The sequence below is a fragment of the Melospiza georgiana genome, chromosome 4 (genome assembly GCF_028018845.1).
Source record: "Melospiza georgiana isolate bMelGeo1 chromosome 4, bMelGeo1.pri, whole genome shotgun sequence".
NCBI lineage: Eukaryota > Metazoa > Chordata > Aves > Passeriformes > Passerellidae > Melospiza > Melospiza georgiana.
In genome coordinates, this window is record NC_080433.1 from 54713207 (window position 1) to 54740759 (window position 27553).

The 27553-nt window shown below is 39.1% G+C and overlaps 1 protein-coding gene across 2 annotated transcripts in view; it reads left to right on the forward strand.

Annotated features, from left to right (window-relative positions):
• The window catches only part of ZNF277 (zinc finger protein 277), a 41956-nt gene extending 14904 nt beyond the window's left edge, over positions 1–27052 (forward strand). Inside the window, exons 2-12 of one of the 2 annotated variants that reach the window (XM_058023633.1) lie at positions 2386–2584; positions 5696–5784; positions 7469–7551; positions 12117–12208; positions 13558–13668; positions 15489–15621; positions 21752–21819; positions 22993–23089; positions 23603–23645; positions 25293–25467; positions 26277–27052. In XM_058023633.1, the coding sequence (XP_057879616.1) occupies positions 2386–2584; positions 5696–5784; positions 7469–7551; positions 12117–12208; positions 13558–13668; positions 15489–15621; positions 21752–21819; positions 22993–23089; positions 23603–23645; positions 25293–25467; positions 26277–26469 (1283 nt within the window). In that variant the 3' untranslated portion in view covers positions 26470–27052. The remainder of the gene's footprint in view (positions 1–2385; positions 2585–5695; positions 5785–7468; positions 7552–12116; positions 12209–13557; positions 13669–15488; positions 15622–21751; positions 21820–22992; positions 23090–23602; positions 23646–25292; positions 25468–26276) is intronic. The other variant, XM_058023634.1, reaches the window with a different exon arrangement.
• Positions 27053–27553: the final 501 nt, after the last annotated feature.

A 27553-nucleotide genomic window follows, 5' to 3' on the forward strand; every position in this document is an offset into this window, starting at 1 on the left:
TGCTGTGGAGCTCCTGTTCCTCTGCCTGAGCACAGATCTGTCACAGAACTCACAGGGGCTTCCCAGGTCTGCCTCTCAATGGGATTCTGCAGCCCTTCTTTAGTTATTTCAGTGTCTGGGTAGAATGGGGGGGTAGAGCCCTGATGTATTAACATATTCTCCTAGGAAGAAAGATAAATTACTGTCATTTTTTTCATTATTTTTCAAATTTTCCATGTAAGCAAGTTACCAGACTGTCAGATTTAGTATACTTGCCAATGTATAACATATATATGTGATTTTTGTTGGGTGAAAGTTATCTGGTAAAAATTAAGGTTCCTTTAACCATGTGTATGTTAAAATTCATGTGTGACAAAATAACAGACTTGAGAGAAGGCCTTTTTCTTAATTCTTCAGGTATCTTCAGAAACTGTTGCCCAGGAGGTGCTCTCAGAATAGCAGGAGATGGTTTTGCACTGTGAGGGTGTCTGAGCCTGGCACAGGTTGCCCAGGGAGGTTGTGGAGTCAAAGCCATTTGCATGGTCCTGTGTGAGGATCCTCCTTGACCAGCTGACCTCCAGAGGTCCCTTCCAATCTCATCCAATCTGTCACTCTGTGAAATTTCATTTTTCTACAGAGGTGTTCATGGCACTGCAGGAGTCCAGAGACAGAGCTTATTCTCCTGCTGCACAAACTAACTTCATAATACAGAACACCCATGTTTTCAATTTTCAACTTCAAGAGGGCGGGAACATGGGAGCTTTTTTCTGTTTGCTTTTTGCTATCCAAAATTGATGTATCTAAAACTGAAGATACCTGTTGAAATTGGCATTTGCTTCCAAGATAGAGCCTAACCCAAGACTGAGGTAGGATTAATTTGGAAAATGAACACCACATTTTACTTCTGGACAGCTGGAATTTGGTTAGGCTAATGGGGCCAACTGTTCAACTCTCTTGGTCAGTGTGTCTTAATGTGTGAGATCTCAGCACCTCAAGACTGATGTGCAGAGTGACCGAGGTCACCCTCGGGGGGCTTCAGAGTCCTAGAATGTTGCCAGAAGTGTCTGGTGGCTGGACTTTGATCCTGCACGAGAGACGACACCTGTATGAGGATGAGAGAATTTCACTGAGGTGAATAGTGAAGAGATGAGTTAATTAGAGTGAAACACAGAGTTTAAAATTTCTGTACAAGAGAGTCTAAAGAAGTAAGATAGAAGAATTAAGGCGTGTCCTGTCCTTCTTCTTCTTCTTAGCCTCCATCTTCTGTAGTGATGCTAGCACTTTAAGATTAGTTATTACTAAAAGTGCACTAGTTAATAAAAGTAAAAAATATTAGAGAAAAATAATAAATATTGTATACGTAATTTCGAGTATAAAAATAAGTAACCGCCCCCAGAGCTCTCAGTGTACTCATAGCTAACTGCTATGCAAACCTCTGTCGAGCCAAAAGAAAATCTTTTAGATAAACAATTAATAAACACCAAAACCGAAAAAAAATCTGAAGCCTCTTCTCATCCTTTAAAACACAAACTGTCCAAAACCACCCCAAACCTTTCCAAATCACCTAAACAGCCGAGAAACCATCATTAATGAATTATACTAATTTATGGAAGAGCTTATGAGTTTAGACCAGTGTTGTTGAAATGGGGAGCACACACATGTAACCCCAGGACAGCCTGTGGCAGTGAGTCACCTCTGTGTGGTGTCACCTGGGGAGCCTGTGTCTGGCTGGTACAGTGTGGTACAAACAGGGGCCATTCACCTTTCCACATGGAGCCTGGCTGCCCCTTCCTCAGCATCTGTACAGTTAGAAAGTGCTCCAGTGGGCACAGGCATCTGGTGGCAGTAATCTTGATCAAGGAAAGTCTTTTGTCATAGAACAGGGAATTAGATGTTAATGTGAAAAAAAGGCAAGACAAATACATATCTTCAAGAGTCAGTCAGAAAATTATAGAAGTATTCTGCAAAAAATGAAAGTATAATTGGGAAAATTAACATGCAAAACAGTTTGTGGTATGCAGTCTAAATCCTTCCTTACACAGAGTATCAGGGAGCCACAAAGAGTGGTTTCATTCATATCAACAGGTAGATTGGATAGTGAGAAGAAGAAAAGTAGGTTTCCCATCATAAAATTTCTTTAGTGGTAAGCAGAGCACTTGGATGTGACTGACTTGGTGTCAGCTGGGAGTTTCATTTGAGAAAGACACCTGAGAACTGTCCTGTGCTGACCTCCCACTGTCCCTCTTGGAATCAATGCAGTCAACCTGCTTACAAGCATCTTCTCCTCAAGTGATCCATGCAACAAAACCAAGACTCAAACAGGTTTTACATGTACTACCTAAAAGTACTCCAAGAGATGTACATTTATTTACTTAGTCAAAATTAATTTTTTTATTCTTATTTTAGATACCGAGTGCATTTTGGAGCCTCTGTCTCTGCCAGAAAGTCCAGGTGGTGTTGATGCAGTAGAAGGTTCTCCCTATGTGCCTTGTATTTTCTGCACAGAATGCTATGTCTTAGCAGAACAAAACCAGCTCCTGAAGCACATGATTATTGAACACAAGCTCGTCATAGCAGATGTGAAACTGGTGGCAGATTTTAGAAGGTAAGGGTTATGTCATTTTAAATGAGTGTGTGTGTGTGCAGATGTTATTGAAAGCTTTGGAAAAGTAGAGATCATCTTTTTAAAAAGACATTGTGGGAGGATTTCTGCTAACTTTTCTTATGAGCAATTTGCTGCTGGGCTCTAAGGGTGTTTTCCTATTTCCTTTCCTCTCTCTAGTGCCTAGATGTTGCTGGGACTAGTGAGCTCAGTTTTAGAATACATGGCAATTCCTGTGTTTGGCATTTTTTAATATATCCAAGGGTCTTCTCAGGTCCTGTCACTGATCAACAAGTTGTGTGCAAACTAGAAAGCTGGTTTTTAGCAAAGCCCATTGCAGACAATCAGCTTTCCTAATCTGGGGTTTTATTTGTGTAGGGCAAAACTATTTCTATCCCTGTACAATGTCCTAAAGCTGTGTATTGTACACAGAAGGTGCTCAGTACAGGATCTCTCACATTCTGGGATGAAATTTGTTTGTGCTACTTTAAGGACAGTATTCCCCCATCAAAATCACATTTAATCCTTAACTGTGCTTTACAGTACTGTGATCTACACACAACTGTGACTCCTACAGCTGTGTCATTGATCATCTCACCAGGGTCACATTTGGCTTTCTCTCTCTTAACTTCTCCAGTAGCTGGCATGGCCCCAGCTGGCTTGTAACTTCAGAGACAGGGTTCTTGCCTGGCATTTTGCTTTCCACAGTAATGTGTGGGCCAGGAGGAAGGCTGGACAGTACCTGCCAGTCTGTAGATACTTCTGCTGTAGTATTTAAGCGTTAGACAGATGAATTCTCAACTAAAATGAGTTTTCTAGTAGGTCTTCTCTCACTAGTTACTAAGTCAAAATCAAGACCTTGTTTCTATCAAGACTCAAAAAAAAAGAAATAATACAATATAATTTAGGAAGAGAAATGTAAGCCATATAAATTAAATCCTTAATCAAATGTATGAGCTTAATGTTGCTTAAAATTGAAAACTGATGGTAGTTTTTGTTTGCTTTTCTGCTGAAGGCAGGCAGAAGGAGAATGTACTGTTCTTTGGAGATAGTACTAGTATCTTTGGGTAAGTGAAGGAATCAGAGCTGCTCAGTCATGGACCACCAGTCTAAGCGTGCTTGGGGGAATTATTTTGCATTAATAGAAATGTATTTTAAAATCACCCCTTCAAAAAGGGCCCATTTAGATTATTTTTGCTGCTAATGCAGTTGGAAGGTAGCCAAATCTTACAGAAAGTGGCCCCAGGACATGAAATGATGGAATTGTTGCTCTGAAGTGTGCTTTCTCTGATTTGCTGTATTAGTAAAATAGTCTAATACTATGCACAAAAAAGAGAATATATTCTGAAGTGTTGAACTGAGGTGAGGAAAATACAGGGATCAACTCTGTAAAGATAGTATTATTTTTATATTTAGCAATGAGTTACAGCCAGTCTTAGGAATACATTTCTTGACGGAACTGCAAGAAGTGGATAATCCATAAAGGACTAATGCTAGTGGAATTTTTTTTTCTTTTCTTTTTAACTTTGAAGAATAAAGATAAGTTGGCATAAGGGCAGAGGGAAAAGAGATAAGGAGAATAAGCTTCTGCTTCATGACTCAACATGATCACTCATTCTGTCTCCCTGGAAGTATCACAAGGCTTGGTTTTATCTGGTCATTGATTATTTGGGTTAAGTCATGAAATCCCTTAACTGTAATTTCTGTGACACAGACAGTTGTGGGCAGGTGAGTTTGTACCTGTGTTCATTTCTCTCAGAGCAAGATAGAGACATTTATTAAATCTCTCCATTTGCACATTTATGCCCTAAAAGCTCAAGGATGACTTAGTCTGGAAGAGCTGCAGTTCTGTTCAGCAGCTCTTTCAGTGAGCACTGCAAACAGGAGCAGGCAGGGGAGAAGGAAAGGCTCACCTCTCACTCACTGACACCTGAGATGCTGCTGAAGCAGCCCCAGCCACAGTGTGCTGGCTCCACTGTGCTCAGCTGTCTGCTGCACCACAGCTCAGTCCTCTGCATGTCAGAGTCAGCAGGGAGAGAGAAAGATGTGCTCATTCCTTGGCTGCTGCAGGTGAAGTCCTCAGATATATTAGGTGAGAATGGTAGAGGCAGTGTGAGACACTATGGGGTGTGATAGCTGTGGCAAGCAAACTTACAGATTGCACAAGTATTAAAAGCTGCAGCTATTTAAAAATGCTCTCATAATAATGAAAACTGATTTTTTAATTATCTTTTTCCTAATTTGGTGGCACAAAATAAGAAGAAATCATTGAATAGCCTTTGCCTTACCAACTCTCACATGATTTATATCATACATGAGTACAAATTTAAGCAAGCATTTAAACATTTTCAGACTATTTTTTAGAGTAAAATTCTGAATAGTTAGCACAAGAGTTGCTTGGTTCCCTTTATCATATAAATGAAGTGATGATTTCTCCTTGGTTCGACAGTAGCTTCCTAGTTCAGTGGAAATCTCATCTCAGTTGTGTTCTGTTGATGCAGCTGTAATACCAACAAAGATAGTACAGAATGGTTTTTAAAACACTGTAGTTGATGGGTTAAACTTTCAAGATATGTTTAGGTCTTTTCTTATTCTGCCTGCTGTCTTACCCCCAGGTGTTCAGGGACTTCATTTTTCTGTCTTTCTAGTTGTCTGCCAAGCTACAGCTTTCACTGTAACTCCACAGGAGACCTGCCAAAACCTCACTTTTGTCAAGTTGTTGTTTTTTTTGAGTTTCAGCTTCCTGACTGCATCTTGCAGAACACAGAGCACAATATTTTGGGAATTTGAGAATGCTCTATAATATAGCTTTTCAGTAAAGATGCATCTGAGTGGCACTTCTGTCTTTAGATGTGAATAGGTCACAGTGTTTATGCAAAGCTTGGTGCAAATCTGCTTATTGAGTTCTTCGCTTTGACAGCATGGTTAAACCCAGTTTAAGTGAAACTGAATTAATTTCATAAATTTGAAAACTAATGTGAAGAAAGAAAAAAAGGGACACAGGAGTTAAAGAAACAAAAACACATAAGAATTTAGAGCATGAGAAAAACATTTTTTATTACAAGTTTTTCAGTGTTTCCTTTTTCACTGATCATCTCCCCCTTATTTTTAAAGCTACATCCTGTACTGGAAGAGGAGGTTTGCAGAACAGCCCATCACAGACTTTTGTAGTGTGATAAGAACAAATTCAAAAGCTCCACTAGGTAAGTATGCTGCTTGCTCACTCTCTGATGGGCAGATCATGGGATAATTTCTGGATAATATACTGCTGCTTTGATCAGCCAAGTGTGTCTGACACTAGGGCAGAAAACACAGGAGTAATGTTTAACTCTTAGGCACATATCTAAACTTACCTTTTCCAAGGATTGCAACACATGCTTCAGCACTGTGCTGAGTGAGGATGAGATCAATAGAGGCTTAAATGTGCTGTGAACTGGGCCCTGCTGCAAATCAAGGCCTGGAAGCAGAGCTGCTCACATGGTGCCTGGGGAGACCTTGGTACCCATGAAACATCAGTGATGTCCTTCCAAAAAGATGAGAAGCATTCCCAGTGAGCTGCCTTTGCTGACTTCACCCTGCTCACCTCCTGCACTGATGCTCCTAATTCTTCTTGGACACGAGGGCCACATCCCCCTTCCTTTCCCCTGCCACAGTGCTCCCTGTGTCAGGAGATGTCATCCTCACAGGAGCCACACAATTGTGCAGTTTCCTGGGCTCCAGCACAAGTCTGAAACCACAGTTCACTGTTCTGCTGCATTGGTGTGGTGGCATATTCCATCCTTGGGACAGTGTTGGCTGTGTGAAGGAAGTGTTTTTCTCAGAAATAGCTCTGATGCATTACTTTGGCTTTCCTTTTCTAACAGAAAAACACGGTTTACCTGAAATAGATAACTTTAGAGCTTTTCTGCATCTTTAATTCTCAACTGAGACCTTAAAAGAGAGGAAACACTGCATACAGATGGTGTGAGAGATAGTTAGAAAGTGGAAACTGAGTACAAAATGGATGAAAGTAATTTTTTTAATTATTTAAAGTAATTTAAAGAAAAGTAGCTCTGGAAAACATGAAAATCATTCCAAAAATCATAATTCTGTTTCTTTTACAAACACCACTCAGTTTGAAAACTGCAAATCAAGCACCTGGAGAGCAGAATTATGAAATATCAATGAGCCTTCTCCCTCTCTCTCCCTCATCACCCCTCCCTCCCCCTCCAGAAAATTGTTCTTATCTTAACTCATTTTCTTTTGTATTTTCCTACATGCTGAGTAACTGTAATTCCTTTGAATAAAATTTGTTGCGTTCTTCAATTGGATGTGACCATAAATAGTAAAAAGGTTGCTAAAGATAAAATATCTATAACATATATAATTAAAAATGTAAATTAGGCAAGTCTCAATGTATGGTACTGAACAGTTGTGTATATCCACAGGTGGAAAAATATTTGATGGTAAAAGGTAATGTGATAGATCAGAGCAAGAGGAGGATAAACCAAATTATGATAGCGTCTGAAAACTGGCAGTTACTTAGGGAAATAACTGTTAAGATAAAATTAAAGGGTATTTCAAATTTCTTTCATGCTGACTTTAATCTGTAACTAATGTAAATGCTAATTGTTTTATGTATCCAGAAGAACCATCACAAAAATGAATAAAGCTGGTAGTGGAGAAAAGCTGTGCAGGACTTTCGCCTTCATACTCCAATATAAATATACACAAATATTTAAACATGTTTCATTAACTTATGAAATTAAAGTAACTGACTTTTGTAGGTTAAAAATCACATTCTTACATTGTTAATGTATTCCAAAGTCTCAGCAAATTATCTGCCAGTAGTATCCAAAGCAGCTGCAACTTCCCATTCCTTACTCACACTTTCTAATCTCTTAACAGAGGAACAGGACAATTATTTTCTTTTATGTGATGTTTTACCAGAAGACAGGTTACTTCGAGAACAGCTTCAGCAAAAGAGACTGGTAAGAAATTATTGTTTCATTTTTTAAGGTAAACACTCCAATAAAATAATATATAATAACTTAGCAGGCATTTTAAAGTAAAAGCATTTTTTGCAAGATGGCAAAATTCTGATTTTTTTTAAGCTCATTTCTCTAGCTGCTGCACATTCATACACAAATCCTCTGCTTATAGATTTTTCCTTGGGATAAATGTACAGGTTGTGTGTCAGTGTTCCACACAAGTGGAGAATACACCCAGAACACTGAAAAAGGTTGAGTGTGCTGAACATTTTTCTGCTTGCAAGGATCTGCAATGCATTGACACACTCTCTTTCATGAAATAATACACATCTAGGGAAATAAGCAAACTAGAACTTGGTGTGAGATACGGTGAGCAGAGAAGGTGATATTTACCTACAAAACCTTTGAGCAAGCTGCTTTTGTGCATTCTCTCTCTCCCAGATTTCATTAATTCACAGTCTCATACTCACAAGCACCGTGGTGTGTGAGTGGAGAAAGTCTGGCCAGTATTGTTTCTGTGAGATGCAAAGGACATGAAATGCCAGCTCTTGGGTCCACATGAGCCATTCTGGTTCTTCTTGCCTGGTGCCAGCCTAGTACTGTGGGCAGACCTTGCTGAGCTGTTAGGCATTGTCAGTTCTGAATGTATGTCAGTTCTTCAAGTTCAGCTCTTGCTGAGTGAGCAGCTTCCAGGAGTCTTGGGCCAGAATTTTGGGCAGTGGGGTTTTTCCTGGTTTCTTGTTTGAAATACACATCTGGAGTCAGGTTTTGCTGTTGGGCTAATTTAGAAATGAATGTTACATGGTACATGGCAGCCTTGTTGACCATCTCCTCATGTCAGGATGCAGAGAATTCCACTGGAGATGCACAATACCCTGTGTCTGCACTGTGAGATGTGAGAGTGCAGCCTTGGGGTCTTTACATTCCTCAGTTTAGTGCTGGCAGCCATGTCCAGAGAACTGTCAACACAGGCCTTTTAACCCTTTGTTGTGCTGTTTCTTCTGGTATGTTTATATTACAAGTTTGTACATACACAGCATGCAAATAAAGACACAGTAAGTGATGTGCATTCAGAATGAAGGAGAACCTTACAAAACCCAAGTTCTAGTCCTAGGGAAATTGGGATTGGCAGGCAAAATCCAGTTGGTTCTGCTACTCTGTGAGTGCTATTCCTGCTTGCTGGCAACAGTAATATTCTTCAGCTTAAAGTACATGACTAGTGAATCTCCAGAATTCGAGGAATATATACAAGTCTTACACAGCTTTCCATAGGATCCCAGCTTCTGAAAAGGAGAAATTCTGGTGGTAGTTCTTCAACTGGAGATTTCCCATGGAATTAGAGTTATCTGAACTGAAACCTGCCTTCCTATATAGGCCCACTGGATTAGCATAGATTCAAAAAGCCAGCTGATGCAGTCATGCCTAGGATGCTTCCCTTCCAAAGCTGTCTGGGATCAATAAAAAAGGTTTGTCTGGATCAAAATCTTACCCTTGACAGCAGCTAAGTGTCTCTGGTATTTGCTGTCTTCTGATCTAGCAGTGATCCTTTCCCAAAATAATCACTTTGTCTCCTGCAATTGGCAGCTCAAAAATTTCTGAATTCAGTAATATGAGCCTCCAACTCTAAACCCACAACACCTTCCAGGATCCCCACTACTTGCAGGAGTGAGCTGTGCAGCAGCTTGACCACACACTGGGAGAGAGCCTTGTATTTGGTCATTTTGAACCTGTCATGTCACACCTGGCAGGTTTTTGTATTAGAAGAGATGGTGAAGAATTTGTCCTTAGTATTATCCAAACCATTCATGACTTGTCTCCTGGTTTATCTGCCTTACATTCTGTCTTTGATTAGTCCTGTGCTGGAGGGCACACTCATGGTGAAGAAGGATAACAACATCCTGGGCTGGTTTAGGAAGAGTGTAGCAGTCTGGTCAAGGGAGATTGTCCTTCCCCTCTACTCAGCACTGCTGAGACCACATCTGCAGTGCTGGGTCCAGCTCAGGGCTCTCCAGTACAAGAAAGATATGGACTTCCTTGAGCAGCTCTGGTGCAGGGGCACAAAGATGCTCAAGGGACTGTGACATCCTGCATAGGAGGAGAGGCTGAGACAGCTTGGACTGTTGAGTCTGGAAGACAAAGCTCAGGGGGGAACTTAGTGATGTGTATAAATACTTGATGAATGAAAAAGGAGACAGATTCTTCTCACCTGAGCCCACCAACAGGATAAGAGTTAATGGGCATGAATTAAAAATCAGGAAATTCCCCCTGAAAACAAAGAAACACTTTTTTTTTTTTTACTGGGAGGGTAGTCAAACACTAGAACAAGTTACCCAGAGAGGTTGTAAACTCTTCCTCTGTGCACAGTCAAAAGAAAACTCAACACACTCCTGGGTAGCCAGGTAGAGGTGACCTTGCTTGGGCACAGGGGTTGGACTTGTTGCTCTCAAGAGATCCTTGCAACCTCAATGATTAGGTGATTTGAGGTTGAGGAATGCTATTTAGTGGTTCTTCACAGTGCATCATTTCTGCACTTCTCTGTATCTTGTACAGTTTTCTACAAAACTTTTGGGTTTGTGAAAGACATGTGGGCATGCAGTGTCATAATGATACTTGTTTCCCAAGTGTATATCATGTTTGTGGCTTTCAGGGAGGAAAAAGGGTTGTGTGCAGCTGATGTTTACATAGAACTATCTTATTACAAATAATATCTCCTGGCTGCTATAAATTGGAGTGTACCTTTTTGTTTTTTAAAGGGCATTTGTTTCTGATTTTGTGGTGTTTCTTACTATGCAGTTCTGTACCAACTAAGCCTTCTCTCCACTGCAATGCCAAGGGCATGAGGAGTCTGTTGGCAGGTGAGCAATCTCATCTGCTCTGCAAGTAGACATTTCCTCAAACTCTGGAATGAGTGGAGAATTTAACCCAAAGCAAGTGCTGGTTTTGTTTACAGAGTAATTAAATTAGGAAAGAAAGAAATATGCATTTTTATTTTGGTGCAAAATCGTTTGCAGTTATCACTGTTTTGAATTTCAGAATTGTATCCTCGGTTTTTACAGATGGATTTTGTGAAATCGAGCTGCAGCTGTAGTTGGGGCTAATGGAGTCACTGCTTTAGTTACAGCAATAAAGTCTGTTTATTTTTTCATTTCCCTTTGCTGCAATCTGGGTGTTGACTTGCAAGTTAAATAGATATTTTGCTTTGTAAATCCTTTTACCTCCAGACAAGTCCAGCAATTAAGTGAGCTGGCAAATGGGCTCATGTGAGTTGCATAGAATAAAGACCAGAACTATACAACTTTTTGTGAATTTTCTGCATCCTTTGAATCCTAACTGCTGTCTCCAACAGCAAGCCCAAACAAGGACAAATGCTGTCTTTAAAATGTGCTGCCTGAAGCATTTCATTCTGCAGTTTTGAAACTGCAGTTTAGGAATATTTCAGGCTGTATTGCAGCAGGGAGCTAGCCAAGGTGGATGTCATGCAGAGACATAATGGTGATTGTGATGTATTGAGAGAGTCCAAGGAATGAGCCTGAAGTAGGTTAGAGAGCACAGCTTGCTGAAATAGCTGACAAGGCTGTGAAATACAAAACAGATACAGTCTTTTGGAAAAACACAGTCTTGACAAAGATTTCCTAGTTGTGAAGCACTGCCAGGCAAGGAAGTCCTGGCAGCAAAACTGAGGATACATGGAGGGGCAGTGTCAGAATAAGGCACTTGGGTGTTTTCTTTAAATAAAAAAACTAACATCCCCAGACTTAATCTTTGACAATACATATTTCCTGCAACAACTCTTGTCCTGCTGTCATGCATACAGATATTCACCCATCATCTGACTGGTAGTTTTAGGAGAAGGAGCTTCTCTTTCTCCCAGTAAGTAAAGACCCCAAAGAGGAGTCTTCACCAAGACTGTCCCAGCTTCCCAGGAAGAGCTGTTTGTGTATGATCCCCAGTTTGTCACAATCTGAGGCTGAGACAAGGTTCAGGAGGTTGGAGATATACACTGGAAGGGAAGAAGGTGTTAGTCCAGTTCAGTGTAATGCAACATCAGGAGTGCTTGTGGCATGTGCCACAGCTTCTTACAGAAATTGCCAGGGCTGTGTCCTCTATCAGGAAAAAGCCCTCTAGGTCGCCTGCAAGTAGCTGTGTAGGACTGAATTTGCCAGTCCATGGGGTGTTAGGTGGTTACCCATAAACCTGCTCATTGATACCAGAGGTAAAACTGAATCACAGCTAGAAACATTAAACTGATACATTTTATACAAAATTATTTAAATAGTTGCATAAGATCTCACCCTGGACTGTATTTATTTCCATACACCATGTATATAAAGTTAAGATAATTTTACTGGAGCTTAGCTGGGACACATACTGCCTTTGGAAAAATTTGGAATATCTGTGAGAACCCTCACTCAAAACATACTAACATCTGGTTTGTGCCAGCAGTACATTTCAATTTTATATGCTCATTGTTACAAGTAAGGATAAATATGTATAATAAACTTACGTGATGGAATGATTTTATGACTATGGTTTTGTCTGAATAACTATATCTGTTCCTTTCATAGAGAGAAATTCTAGAACAGCAACAACAAGAGAGATATGACACAAGTTTTCATAGTATGTGTATGTTCTGTGATCAAGAATTCACAGGAAACAGGTTTGTTTATTGCCCTGTTTGCTTCTGTTTTATTTTTTGATACCTGCTCGGCATCTTTGTTTATGTTTTCAATGTCATTGAACCAGTTAATGCATAATGGTAGGACTCAGAAGCTAGAATTAACTTTAAGGTATAGTTTATGTATTTCTTTCAATTGAAGTGGCATTTTAAATAGATTCTGTCTTACTTCTCAAACTTTTTTATTTATTCCAGTGCAATTATTTCTACTACACAGTATGCTGGAGTTGGGAACAAACCATTTTAAAGAGAAACTTCTTTTTGCAACTGTTTTAGTGACAAGGACAGCTGTGTAAGCCAGTGTGATGGTTAAAAAAACTTTTCATCCAGTTGTATATTTTCTTGTTTAAAACTCACCTAACTAGCGTGAATTTGAATATCAAATGAAAAAGAGGAGAGGAAAATTAGAGTGAGAACAGAGGGCTTTACAACATCAGTCAAGTGTGAGCAAGAATTGCACTGAAGTGCATGCTCCAAAGGAACTGTGTTTATTCAGAGTAAACCAGTTTCAGCTGGGGAGGGTAAGTCTGCTTGCATGGGTAGTTCTGGTAATCTGGACAGATAGAAGCACCAGGGGTCATTTTCCTGCAGGTCATCCCAATGTTCTGTGAGTGTCCCTCTCTGCTGCCTGGTGACATCCTCTGCTTCCTCCTGAGTCTGACAGGCAGAGGGCATGTTTGAAAATCATGCCTGGACCAGGTAAAACCAAGCATCAACATTCAGATATTTCTTTAGTCCTCAAAAGCAGAAGCTGAGGCATATAGAGAGGTTGGGCACCTAAGGAATTTACCAGTATATGTCTGTCAGAAGAATATCTTATTTAAACATCCATTATTTTATTTGTGTACACTTTTGAGTGCCATTCATGTCGCTGGTGCTGTGTGAAGCAATATTGATGTAAAAGCACATTGCATCCAAGAATTTCTGCTCTGCTAACCAGCAGAGAGAAGTCTGACAAAGGGCTTTTTGGAATGCTTCTCAAGGGGGTTGTTTGAAATGTGATTTGCTTATACAGAGTAATGAATGAGCTTTGCTAACAGCGAGGGTCAAAATAAACTATATTGTAATTTTCATTTAAAGGATTATATTTCATGCATGTGGATGGAGCAGTTGAAATGTTACTGAACATTCAGCAGAGCTGAAAATGAAAAACTTCCTGTTTCAATAAAATTGCATTCTTATTTCCTAGCAGTGGCAGCAAGACTATTACTGTTTATTTAACACTGGCTTTTATGCAGTTTTAGAGCCATTGGTGTATTTTAAATAAGTAATTAAATTATTCTTAAGTATATGCAAAAATATGTAACATTCTATTTGAATGTCTTTTGTAGATCTGTTCTTCTCAATCATATGGCAAGAGAGCATGCCTTTAACATTGGGCTGCCAGATAACATTGTGAACTGCTATGAGTTTTTGGCTGTATTGCAGGGAAAGCTTGACAAGTAAGTAGAGTTTTGTTTGTTTTCAATAAACTTGGGTTGTATTTCTTTTAACTTGGAAATAGTAAAAATGAATTCCACATTTGTGACTAGTTAAGAAGAAGCAAAGAGAACATGTAAGTTTATTATGAGTCCTCTTAGAAGTCTTTGTGTAGCCTTATTGAAAGCCAGTTCCTAACAGTTAATAGTATGAAGTCAAGTGCCATGTTTCAGGTAGGTGTTGCACAGTTTGACATCAATAATAGCACATGCCTTTTTCTCATAAGTGTTAGTATTAATGTTCTTTCTCATCGTGACAAACTTTTTGCTAAACATCTCCTTAACTGCTGAATACAGAGTCCTTGTTCCAGTCTTCTTTTGCCTCCATCTACCATCACTGTGGGATGTTTGCTCTCTCCCTTTTGTACTGCTTAGAGAGCCAACCCAGAGCAGAAGGGGATAGACACATGTTAACTTTCCCCAGAAAAGAAGACATTTTAAGAATGCCTTCTCTTTTATCATTGGTGTTGCCTAATGCACTGAATTACCATGCTCACTGATAATTTGCAGCTCTACTGTTCATCAGTAGGGCCTGAGGCTTTCAGTTCAAGGCAGTTTTCTCAAACCTGATCCTCTCTGTAGTTGATGCACATGCTGAAATTGTGTCCAGAGGAGTGAAAGGCCACTCCCCCTACAGCTGAGAATAAACATATTAGCTATGCTAGTAGAATAGTACCTGAGAATAAATTACTAGAGGAGAAAAATCTTGTTTCAGGCAAATAAGACTGCATTATGTATGCTGACAGAAAGCCTTCTGTACTCTTCATGGGAATGCCTTTCTCAAGTAGAGCAAACACTTTGCTGTTAGCAGGTGGAGCAAAGCAGATATTAAAATTCATAGATGTATTCTGGCATCAGACCTATGATTCCCCAGCAAGGCAATCTTGATTTGAAGTCTGCAAGCATAGGGAGAGCTCAAAACTTCTTAAATGTCTTGAAAGGCAGAATGATACTGAGAATCCTGAATTCCTGCTGCACACAAAATATCTGAGGGGAATCTGGAAGCAAAACAGTTTTATGATGCTGATTTAAGGCAATGCATGTTCTGTTTTGTTTGAATTGCTCTGAAATACATACTGTGGTAAAATTCTCATTTGTTAATGAATGTTTTCACCTTCTTAAGTAATGTGTATATACACCTAAATAATACTTTCCTGTCTATGTACATACATATATGCAGGTACCTATGTGTATGTATGTCTGTCTGTGAATTATATTTACTACTCTGTGTGTGTGGATATGAATTTACTTACAGAATTTTACTTAGGATTTCAAAACCCATTGACCACCCTGGCAAACTTTCATTTGCCCTCCCTGTTGAGGTACAACTATAAAAACTTTCTGTTTAGCTAATTTAGATTGTTTCAAAAGATAAGTAGTGTGTTCACAGTTTGTTTCTTTTCAATCTGAATTAAAAAGGAGCAATTACAGATGGATTGGATGTTAGTGTAAGTCCATGCTGAGTTACAGAGCTCACACAGTGAGCAATCAGCAGCCTTTCTGTGCCTGCTTTGGGTAATCAGACTTTTCTCCCACTTTGCATATGGGGCAAATAGTAAAATTTTTTGTTATCCATATTTTTCATTTTTTGTGATTGTTATTTCTGTTTGACTCTACTGTGATCTAAGATTATCTTGTAATTTTTTTTTTTTTCAAATAAGCTTTCTGTTTCTTTCAGTTTGCTGTGACATGCTTAGGTTAATCGTACTATATATAACTCCAGCTTATTTAAGTTTATTATTTTACACTGTTTTCAGTTTAACATGTTTACCTTTTTATCTTAGCTTGCAGTGTTTATACTGTGAAAAAGTCTTCAGAGACAAAAACACACTTAAAGATCACATGAGAAAGAAGCAGCATCGCAGAATCAATGCCAAAAATAAAGAATATGACAAATTCTATATCATTAATTACTTGGTAAGTAGTTCTGTGAATAATTAGCAAATTGACTAAAGAGATACAGACATTATCTAGTTAAAAGTGAATAAATCCAAACTAGCAATTAGTATAAAGGTCAAAAATCAAGTGAAGTATTCTTAAGAAGTATGCTCATTTATGGTGTTATATTCTGGATAATTGTCAAACTAAGCACTAGTAAACATTTTTTCTTGAGACTTGATTTTGAGAGATGCAAGAGTGTAGCTTGAAGAGACACTAATCATCATGTCATTAGTGCTCAGTCTCTGCTTTAAAAACAGAAGGGAAGGTGAGATTGAGCAATTAAGTAAATGGAGGCCTAACTTAAAGCAAGTTGGCTTCGAGCTCATTTTCTACAAACCTGAAGCTGGAAGTGCTCTTCAGAGGATAAATTAAATGCAAAGAGGAGGAAAATGAAAGACACAGAGATGAAAGAAAAACAGTTAGTTTTTAGCCTCCAGGTAGGTGTATGTTGCTAAATATTTTTTTATCTCAGACCTCTGAGAGAGTGTGCATGTGTATGTAACAGATTTTCATTTGCTGCCTTCAACTTATGAGTATAGGAGCTGCTTCAAAAGCTGCTAAGTTCTGTCCCAGAAATAACTGTGGTTCACCTGAAGTAGTCTTTGTGCCTTCTACATGTGCTAATATCCAGGTTATAAATAGGCATTCATGACTGTTTTACCTACTCTTTCCTTTTAATTTCTCTCCATGGGTGTTACTTTAATACTGAGAACAAAAATTTATATGTTTAATGCTCTGCCAAGCCCCTTCTAACCAAGACAGAATGATTTCCCTTGGTGACATTTTATATTTTTCTTCCAAAGATCAATGATCTGAGACCTGGAGGTTTTTTCCTAGATATTCAAATGCCACAATGTTGAAAACTGACCTGTATTTGCTACACAGTGAGGAAAAAGTTGTGAAGCTGTGTAGGGTAGATGTTCTTAGATCCTCCACAGAACTGAGCATTTACTTCTCCTTTGGGAGTTAACAGATTTTAATTTCATATAATTGTTTTAAGTGATTTTAGTAGTTTCTATCTTCTCTGCTTGTCCTGCATGAAATATTATGTTTTCAGAACTTGGCATCTTTTTAAATGATCTTTTGTCTCTCATTTGCATTCATTGTTTACATTTTAATCTGTTCCATCTTAGATCAGGAAATTGAGCTAGGTGACTCCCCAGAATCTCTGAGAACCATGAAGCACTACTTGAGAAATCTGAGAGACATGGGAGAGACAGGGAGGTCATAACATGGATACAGACACAATGGCTGTGCCATGTTAATAAGCAGAATATGCCAAAGTAAATATGACAGCAAGGCTGATATTCACATACCTAACCTGTTTTTTCCAGTTGCTCCAAAGCTGGTGGTCTTGCCCATATCACCTGAGGATGGTCTGTGTTCTGTGCTTGCTGACCCACATGCAGGTGTGCTCTGAGTGATGCTGCTGCTTGTGTGGCCCCAGACCATGCAGACTTTCACAGCCAGGGCCTTGGTCCCCTCTGCCTGCAGCTGGGATTCTGGCCAGCACCTGGCAGGGTGCCTTCCTGTGCCAGCCTGATCCAGCTCAGGTGCTGGTCACTGAGTAGCATCACTCAGACATGCATTCCTTCATGTTCTGGAAATTACAGACAACAGTAAATATGACTCAGATAAGCTATGTCAAATCACCAAAATGTTTAAAATTGGGCAGTGGGTACTGCATATGCAAGATCTGTGCCAGTATGTCTTCTGGGACATACTTGAATGATCACAATTCTTTGTCTGGCTCTACATGCTCTGCTACAGCCACATTGTCTTTCCACACATTTTCAGTTGTCTCCACTACAGTCTACTCAGGGGACTGTTTCTACTCAGCCTTTCTGATCCTTCTGACTACACCCACACCAGAATTTCTGACGTTTCTTCTTTTAAAGGAAGAATTTTTTTTAAAGGTCAAAAACAGACTAAAAACTCTGTCTTAAACACTTATAAGATGGTTCACTAATAAAATGCATGTTTGCTCACAGGAGATTTTTTGGAATGTTCCTACATAATGGAAAGTGTTTGCTTTCCAAACAGCCTTTTACAACCCTTTTTTTTCTGCACAGAGACAGGAAGACTAAAAGGAACAACCTCAGTTTCTTCACTAGGAGTTCAGTAGATTGGCATTTACATTTTAAGGAGGAGATATTCTGTAGAGCACATACATGCTCTACAGTAGATTATATTAAATGTGATAGGATGGATTTTTTTCAAGCTGCAGCTATATTCAGTAAATTCTAGATGTTGCACAAGATCTGTTTTTTGTAATGGCTCAATGTAGTGATTTTCTTTCTCTCCCCTAACACCTCACAACTTACCAGAATTTTTTTTAATGTGTACTATCAAGATTTACTCATTTTTCCCAATGAGTGTTAGAGGTCTGTGTTTCACATTGCTGTAAATGTCCAGGGGATTATACAGTTTCAAAGACACAAACATGGTTTACATATCACATCTGAAATGATTCCCCAGTGGATTTGGAGGTCTTTTGACTGTATTGTGTAATTGTGGAAGATTATACCAATCCTACAGAATGGCTTGAAGTGTTAATTCAGAGACATGAACTGGTACTGGAGTGCAAAGAACTAAGCAACAACATATTTATGATATATAGATGTAGAATTCCTTATTTTCTTTTCTTAAAAAAAAAAAGCACCTAATTTCCTTGTTTCTCTGTGTGTATTATCCTGTGGCCCCATGGCACACCTTGCACAAAGAGCCAAGTAAAAATGGAGAGAGAAGAACTTTGTAATGTGGTGCCTGCTGGAGGCCATGAAAGAACAGAAGGCAGTATTAAAACTCTCTTATTCCCAGAGGAACAGAGGCAAACCCAGACTGACAAGACCTTCCTTTTTGTATTCACCTGATTGTTACCAGCAGCACTTTTAGGTAGGGAGTATCCTTTGCAGGAAGGCCAGATGTCTGTTTTCAAATTGACTAATGGCATGTATCTATATACAGTATGTAGCATCAGTGAATTAATACACTTATAACTGAACTAGGCAGCTGAGAAATGGTACCTGCTACTTACTAGAAAGCTTGTTTCATAAAGCCTTTATTTTCCTCAAAAAGATATTTTCTCCTTATTGCCAAGCTCTAGGTCATCACTATTATCTGGGGGCCAGGGGAAGAATATTTTATTATGGGAATCACTTTTTATATTTAACCTCTTTTGATTTGTAGTGTTTATTTTGTAAAATAGTAAAGGGAACTCTTCATAAGTCGGTGATGATTCAAGATTTAATAAAATCCCCCAGCTGGGGAATGCTTCATATTGAAATTCATCCAATGTGGATTAACTAACATTGGGGTAAGGCCATCTCCTCTTCCTGACACACCATCTCGTGTCCTGCAGCAATATAAACCACATAACATAACTCAGATCATCACAGCAAGGCAGGTGAGAAAAAGGGAAAATTTGCAGGGGAAATCAGCATATGTTTGGAGTTTGTGAGCTGCACAGGCCTGGATCTCCATTTGCATGTAGTTTGGGAACTGCTCTTCAGGGAACACTGCTTGAGATACCAGCTGCTGTTTCTAGTTTCTCCCATCTCTGCACTTTTTTCAAGCTGGGATGTGTTGCCTCAGTGAGGCACACAGACTTTCTTCCTGTAGAACTGCACTCTAGTTGCAAAGGTAAATTGCCAGTGAGGCACTTCATCTCTGTGCATTTAGACTACATTTTGGAAGAGGAATTAATCAAACCACACACATTTGCATGTTCTCATTTTTCTATAGCATCATCCTCTCTGTGAGGCACACAGAAAGTATTTAAAAGAAAAAGTTGTTTTTTCTTCAATATATAGCAAGGCCTTCAGGGTTTTTTAAATTATGCATTTTCTAGTGTTTGAACTATTAGCAATGTCAAGTCTCATTTTTTCTCTGGTTTTGTTAAGAATTTCTTGGGAATCTCTAGAGATCATTCCTGACAGCTCTTGCATCTTGGATGAAAAAGCAAATAAAATTGAATACTTAACAAAGGCACCCTTGGTCCCAGATGCCCATCAAGCTGGAGAACTGAAAAAGTGTTAAAAAAAAAACTGAAGGATTTTTAGGAATGTTTCAAAGAACTCTTTTCCACCCAATTGCTCAGATTCAGTCTCCTGCCACTTTCATCACAGTGTTCCTAGTTATCCATTCACCATGCAATTTTCCAGTGATACAAGACCTGGTTAGCTTTTAGCTTTTTCCTTTTCTTTTTTTCACCTCTGAATATAAATAGATGAGGGAAACAGAGACATCTTACAAGCTCCCTCTCTGCCTTCTTCACAGAAACACCATTAAAAACATCAGCAATAACAAAGCTCAGGCATGTTTTTTCCCTTTCACCTTCAATTAAAAGGTGAAACTTAAGGCTGCTGTTTTGAACATACTCTCTTGTGCTGATACACTTTGAGGTGGTAAGGGGAAACATGGTGAGCATTCCTCTTCATTTTGCAGTGGTTGTGAGCCCCTATGTGCTCATTAAGGTGCTAGCATTAGCAGACATAGGAAAGGAGTGTGCAGCTGGGAGAACATGTGGTGAGAGGTGTTAATGGCTTCATGATATCTCACAGTAATGGTGACATTAATGAGTCTCCCCTCTCACTCAGAGAGCTTACACACTACCATGTAGTATCACTGAATTAATTACACAATTTTCATTCTGTAATATATGATGACATTATGTTTAGAGCTGTCTAGGGACAATTGTTTATCATTTTCCTGATAGACACTAACAACTTTAAAAATTCTCATTAAATTGTTAAATGATGGATATCTTTTCCTTCTTTTTCCAAACACCCATAAAGGCAATAATCACACTTGTTACTAAGAATGATATTAAATATATTTATTAGTAGGGATATTTCAATAAAATCAACTAAAGTATTATCTTTTTATTAGCTGTCTTTTTTTTTATGGGACAAGATCATCAGTTGTAATCTTTGTGAATCCTCCATAGCCATCAGGTTCAAAAATACTATTCTGATTACTGGTTAGTTTACTTGAGTTTATTTTTAAAGGCAAGAAGAATCCCAAGAAAGAAAAACACTAGCTAAAGATCACTGCTGGTATTTGAGTAGAGCCCTTCAGCTTTTTATTGCCTGTTATTTATATCTCAGTCCTGCTGAGAGTGCTCCCATTGTGCTGAAGGCTGCACAAATGTATTGTGATATACTTCTTGCTGAAGGTCTTTAAGGTATAAATAAACAACACAGAAAGCAAAAGGAGGAACAGAACACCATGAATAGATGTGCTTACGTTCATGCCTGAGAAGAGGAGAGAAGACAAAGTGGAGCTCTGTGCCCTGGCTCTCCTGCTTTCTGGAGCACACTGGCTGAGCCGACACCGGAGCACTTTCTGGAGCACTTCAGCTAAGCTGAAGTAGTTGCAGGGAATGTTTTTTGTTTGCACTGGCACAGCCTTGGCAAGGACAGCTCTGCGTGCTGCAGCTGGAGCCCCACGTGGGGCAGCTGCATGGAGCAGCACCTGCTGCTGGAAAGGCAAGGTGGGCAGGTGGATCGAGCAAGTGGGAGGGCAAACTTGAGGTATTGATAACATACCTGCCTCAGGAACACTTGGGAAGTGTTGCACTGTAGGGGGATAGAATATAAGAAAATAGAGGTAGTATAGAAAGTAATCTTACCCCCAAGGAATTGCAGCTGGGTTAATTATTAGAGGTTAGGAGCAGGTCTGACTTTCACAGGCCACAGCTGTCACCAATAAGAAGAAGAGTGTTATAAAAGAGTGGATTGGTTGGTTGAGGGGCACTGGAGTTGGTTGGGTACTGCAGGAAGAACAGAGGCAGTGCTTAGAGGAGATGCCCATGAGAAACATCAAGGAGGTATGAAACTCTTGCAATAAGGAGACAAGAATATGAAACCTTTGCAATATAATGACAACATTGCACCGCTGGTTTTCTTGAGAACTCTGTGCCAAATCATCTTTTTAAAAATTCTTACTAAAGTAGTGTTGTATGACTACCTTTTACTCACAGCAGTACTGAAGTGATCCAAAATAAGATATTGATTGTGACTTCTGAGATGTTCATTCAGTTCAGTGAAAATGTGCGATGAGAATTAGGAGATGTTTTTGTCTTTTCTTTTGTTTTTCCCCCCAGGAATTTGGAAAGTCCTGGGAGGAAGTGCAGTCAGAGGATGACCGGGAATTACTCGATAGCCTAGAAGAGTAAGAGTTACTTATGTATCCATTACACAGACTTGCAGGACCATTATTTTTTGAAGTAGTTGCAGGGAAAATGCTGTGCACAGTTAGCACACAGTTTAAATTCATTTAAGCCAATCAAATCAGCTCCAAATTGTCCTCATTAAAAACACTTCTCAGCAATGAGCGCTGTAAATTCCATATTTCAACCACAAGCTTGTTTTTTGTTTCCTTAGAGCTCAAACAAGAGCCTTCTGTCTTTGTAATGATGTAGACAAAATGCATTGTTGTTTAATTTTGCACCAGAAAACAGTTGAACAGATTCTGCTCAAATTTAAAAATTAAAAGTAAGCATCAGAAGTGTCAGTATGAAGAAGAAATTGTATTAAAAATTGATTAAAAAGTAATAACTAGAGACTAAAGAAGGATTTCAAAGGAAGCCTCTCAGCAGTGCTGATTCAGGGCAACTTCCACCTCCTCTGCATTCTTCTGTGGTCCAGGCCCTCAGATCACTGCAGAGGTGATTTCCTTGGCCATAGCAAATTGAATAATCAGAGAGTAATTTATGGGAATCAAGGTCCCTGATCTTCCTGATTCTCTCTGTGACTTGAGGGTAATTTTACTTGACTCTGTCTGGTGCAGTAATAGTTCTGTCTCTCAGCAGCATTAGGATTTAAATGTTTTGGTAAAGTATTCTCTGTGTACTTGTCTAAATGTAGCATAAGTGAGTAATTAATATTTCATAAGTAAATAACACTTAGAGTCAGCTCTGCCTGATGGTTATTACTTTGGCTGGTGTATTGAAAGATTAGAAAGGTATACAGGAATTTTAAAAGACCTCAGGAAAATAAATACTGAAGGCAATATTAAATGACTTGCCAAACTGGATAGAAATTGAAGTTAGGATTCTGTTTATTAGTGCAGACAGTTTAAAGTAGGATTAAATGACTGTCTGCATAGAAATTACCCAATATTAACTGCTCAGTCTTTCTCAAATTTCTAATTTTTTTAGACTCTACACCAGATTGTAATCATGTATCCAGCTATAAATCCACACTGTCTTTTCCACCCCTTTAAAATATTCAGTTTCTCTGGATTTATTTCTAGTGTTGTGAAAGCAGAATCTGAATTGCCCTTCTCAAAATGTCTCTTCTCTTTCCTAAGACTAAATGAATCTTTTTGACTTTTATTCATAAGAGATTGGTCTGACTGGGAAGAGCATCCTGTATGTGCAGTTTGCCTGTTTTGTGAACAGCAAGCAGACACCACAGAAAAACTCTATCTTCACATGCAGGTAAGAGTTCTTTTAAATAACAGCTTTTTCATTAGTGTGGAATTAAAAATTGTGGTTGTAACATCTTTATTAAGGTCAAATCAGCTGCTGCACTAAAATGCCCTCTTCAGCACAGAACTAAAGGACCTCCAGCATCTATTCTTTAAAACATGCAGAGAAGTCAAGCTTTACATTAAGAGTATGACTAGCTATTACTTGTAAGTGTACAGACTGCTACAGGCAGTAAAGAAATAACATCTTTTACATCATAGTGGTTTCATGATTTAATATATTTTATGGTTAGCATCTGTGTTTCAGTTTTAATAAACTATTTAACAGTATTAAATATGAATGCAAAAGTTTCTGATGAGCCAAGACTTCTGGGGTTTGTTTCATGCATTCATGCTTTTGTGTATGTGTGTTCATGTATATGTCTGTGTCAGCCCATGAAAAGCTGAGCTGTTTTTAACTTGGAATAGTAGAAGTAGTGGAAATAAGATTATTTTTTTTTCCTTCCCTTTTTTTTTCCTCCAGAAATCACATGGATTTCACTTTCCTAAAATAAAGTCAGAGCATGGTGAGTAAGAGGGGCTGTAATTGTCAGCATTTGCCACTAGTGTGGAGAAAACCACATCATAAGAATAGTGGAAAACAAGTTTATCTGTTTTATTTTTGTAGAGACATTTAACTTTTCCATAATGGAAACTGTTTCTGCCGGCTTACAAAAGCAAGCCAAGAACACTTTCTTTTTATGGAGCTGTTCCTGCTGCCAAGGATGTGTGCTATTTTCTTTAGACCCGTTGGATTCTTTTGCAGAGTAGCTTCTACAAATACCTGCTCTATGAGTTCCAGGTCTGGCTGCTGAAGACTTGGAAGTATTACTATTTTTACTATTATTGTTGTTGTTATTATTGTTATACCTGTTCATGCTTGCCTGCAAGCTAGCAGCTTTGTTTGGCCAATGTTTGCCTTCTGCTATAGAATAGAATCATTTAGGCTGTGGAAGACCTTTAAGATCCTTAAGGCCAGCTATTAACCCAGCACTGCCAAGTCTCCACTAAACCATGTCCCTGAGTGCCACATCTACACTTATTTAAAATATCTCTAGGCATGGTGACTCAAGGACACAAGGATCCCTTACCCCCTTCAAATCTAGTTTGAAACTGTCTCAATGAGCCCTGCTAACTCCTGTGCAAGGATCCCTTTCCCCCTCTGATTCAGGTGTATCTCACCTGTCACCAGTAGGCCTGGGGTCATGTTCACACACCCATGATCCAAATACCCCAAATTCTTCCAGTGACGCCAGGCTTGGAACCAGGTATTGATCTGCTGGCTCTTTCTGCTTTTCCCTCATTATTCCTTGCAACTGGAAGGACAGAGGGAAACACTGCTCACATTCCTGATCCCTTAACTAGTCTTCCCAAGACCCTGCAGTCTCTCTTGATTGACTTGGAATTTCTTGTTTCAACTTCATTGCTGTCCACCTGAAAAATCACTAGCAGATACCCATAAGGGCAGGAAGGTTTCTCATCACACATTGAACCTGAGCCCCAAGGAGGCAGCAGACTTCCCCTAAAAGTGAGTCTGGTTGGCATTTTGGCCTTCATCCCCTCCAACAAGGAACCTTCTGTGACAATGAGCTGTATTTTTTTTCCTTATGGGAGCAGCTGTTTTGCAGGGCACAGGCTGAGTTAACCCTGGTGGCATGTCTGTGCTGGGTGAGCCATTGTCCTCATCACTGCTGGGTTCCACTGCAGGGGCTCACAGCTGTCACACCTGGGGATGTGGGGCAGTCACAGGGGAGACAGGTCTGCTGAAAGGGACTGCCCCTGTCCCTGAAGTCACTGTGCTCAGGGAGGGCAGGGGATCCTCCAAACCGTGCATCCTGTCTGCCTGCTGAGGCTGGCCCAGGGAAGCCAGGCTACAATGCCTATAGTCAGCCTCTCTCTCATTTCCCAAGATTCTTCAACCTACTTGCCTCCTCCTGAACCTCTGTCACTAAGCCTAAAGACAGACTGAGAGGAAACAAAGTGTTTGTAGTTCTTGCACTAAAAGAAGGGTTGGTTTCCCAGCAGCTGGGAATAAACACTTATTCAGTTAATTTGCTAAGATACAGCATGCAGGCAGTGGTGTCTTTGGTAAACTCTTATCAATCCTTATGCTTAATCCAAGCAAGCATTTTAAATTAAGACTTATGTTACTTGTTCACTACCATCTTTCCCAGGTCTGAACTTCTATCAGCAAGTAAAGCTAGTGAATTTCATCAGAAGAGAAGTCCATCATTGTCGTTGTTACAACTGCCAGGAGAAATTTGAATCCAAAGGAGGATTGATAAGTCATATGGAAGAGACCAAACACATTGCATTCCTGCCAGCCAGGTCTACATGGGATCAACCACAGTAAGGGCAAATACATTTCTTCCAGCATTTATACTTTTACTTGATAATTTCTGTGAAACAGTAAGTTGAAAGTTCTGGGGTTTGCAAATACAACAGTGCCCTGAGCTCCTGAACTCTAGTGGCTCAGATAAAATAATAAATGCTTTCAGAACTACTCAGAATTAGAAATCTCTATACAGTCTGAAGATAAAATGAACATAGGTTACTCTTCTTCTAGTTGCATCCAGGATGCAGTGTTCCTATACATGGGATCTGCGCTTTCAACTCACTACCCTAGAGAAGTTTGTTGTTGCAAAATTGTTCTAGAACCAAGTCAAATCCCTTCTTTTGCATGTCTAGTGTACATATATGCATGATGTCTACCTAACTTGAGGCATCAAAACCAATTGGTAGTTTACCCATAGTTTTTTCCATGGAAAATAGAGAGACAGTGTAACAAAGCACTGGTTCAGACTCTAAGTAGGCTGTATGGGTCCAGGAATGATGCTCTCTACCAGGTGGTAGAGCAGAGGGAGTGTTCTAACTCAAACACCTCAGTTCAGCCTTTGTTGGGGGACAAATATGGATCTGCAGTCTCCTTTGTAGTATCATATGGTTGAAGAAATAGGAGGAAGGGCTCATCTGTTGTCAGCTTTCTCTAGGACTCCTCTACACTGTTGATACCTGCACTGCGAAGTTGACTTTTTGGGTGTACTGTTTACTCTCATTCCAGACAACCAGACTTGCTCATGTTTCCTTTCTAAAATTCTTGTCTCAGCCTCTCAAACAAAATGTGTGACTGTCTAGTAATCGTGTTTTGTTGCTTTCAGGTATTATTTTCCTACCTATGAAAATGATACACTCCTGTGTACGCTGTCAGACAGTGAAGATGCAAAAGCTGAGGATCAAAGTGAAGGAGTGCCTGTTCTAAGTGAAGACATATCCAGTCTAAAAGCTCTCAAACAGAGCAGTGTTTTAAACCAGCTTCTGTGGAAAGAGAACAAGAATCAGGAGAAATTTTGATTTGGAACTACAGTGGCTGTCCTTTAGTGGTTTTTCTGCAAGATGAAAAAAACCTTTCAAGACTATTGGAATACAGTTAAACTCACAAATGTTATCATCATGGGATATTATGATAACATTATATAGCATAAATGATAACATTATATGACATAAATATTAAAGAATGAATCCTAAATAAAAATTTAAGTGTTAACTTTGTTGGTGTATCTTCCTTTAAATTTTAGCTTTATTTTAAAATTGAATGCTTGATTTTCTGCTAGGATCTTCAAATACCCTTAGTGTGTTAGTGTTATTTACAATTTTTTCATCTTTTTTTAATTTGTCCTGAATGAATCAGAATATGAGTTCTATTTTAAGGCCACCTTGTGAAAGTTGAGAAGAACTGAGACGATATGTAAAGCCAGTGAGTAAATCTTCTGTGTGCTTTTGCTGTTAGAGAGCAGACAGAAAATACAATTCTTGGTCACGTATGTGGAGGAAATCCTGCTCATATTTACCTTAAAACTTTTGGAAAATAAAAATGTCTGTATATCTTTATTATTCATCATCAGTTTTTAAGACACATGGTGCCTGTTCTCACAACTAGCTCAGAATCATCAGTAAAGCTCTGCCTGCCCCGTGAATATCTGACTGCATGAAAAGTTGCCTATCTAAAGTCTGATTATTATAGGAATAATTGCAATATTGGTTGCATCAAAAATCAAAATTATTTAAAATATTTCTGGTATGATTATGAACTGAGATGTTAAAGAATGACTTAGGAAATTGCAGACACATAATCCAGATTAAATGCTAAAAATCTCAAGTCCAGAAAAGCTGCCGTATTTTCTTTTCAAGTTCTCAAAGGGGCAGTAGGTCTTCAGCATGTCCAGAAAGAATCTCCATCATGAAAGGGTAAAGCTGCTCAGAGCATAGGTCCTGCTAGGATGATCCAAACTAAGTATTCCTGAAATGTTAAGTAGTTCCAGAATTCAGGTTTCTCTTTCCATAATATGTATAACTTCTTTCAAAAGTGTCAGTACATTATTTTTTCTTCTTCAGGTCAGTGTTAGAGCACTGGCTGAAAGAATTGAAGTCTTGGCTC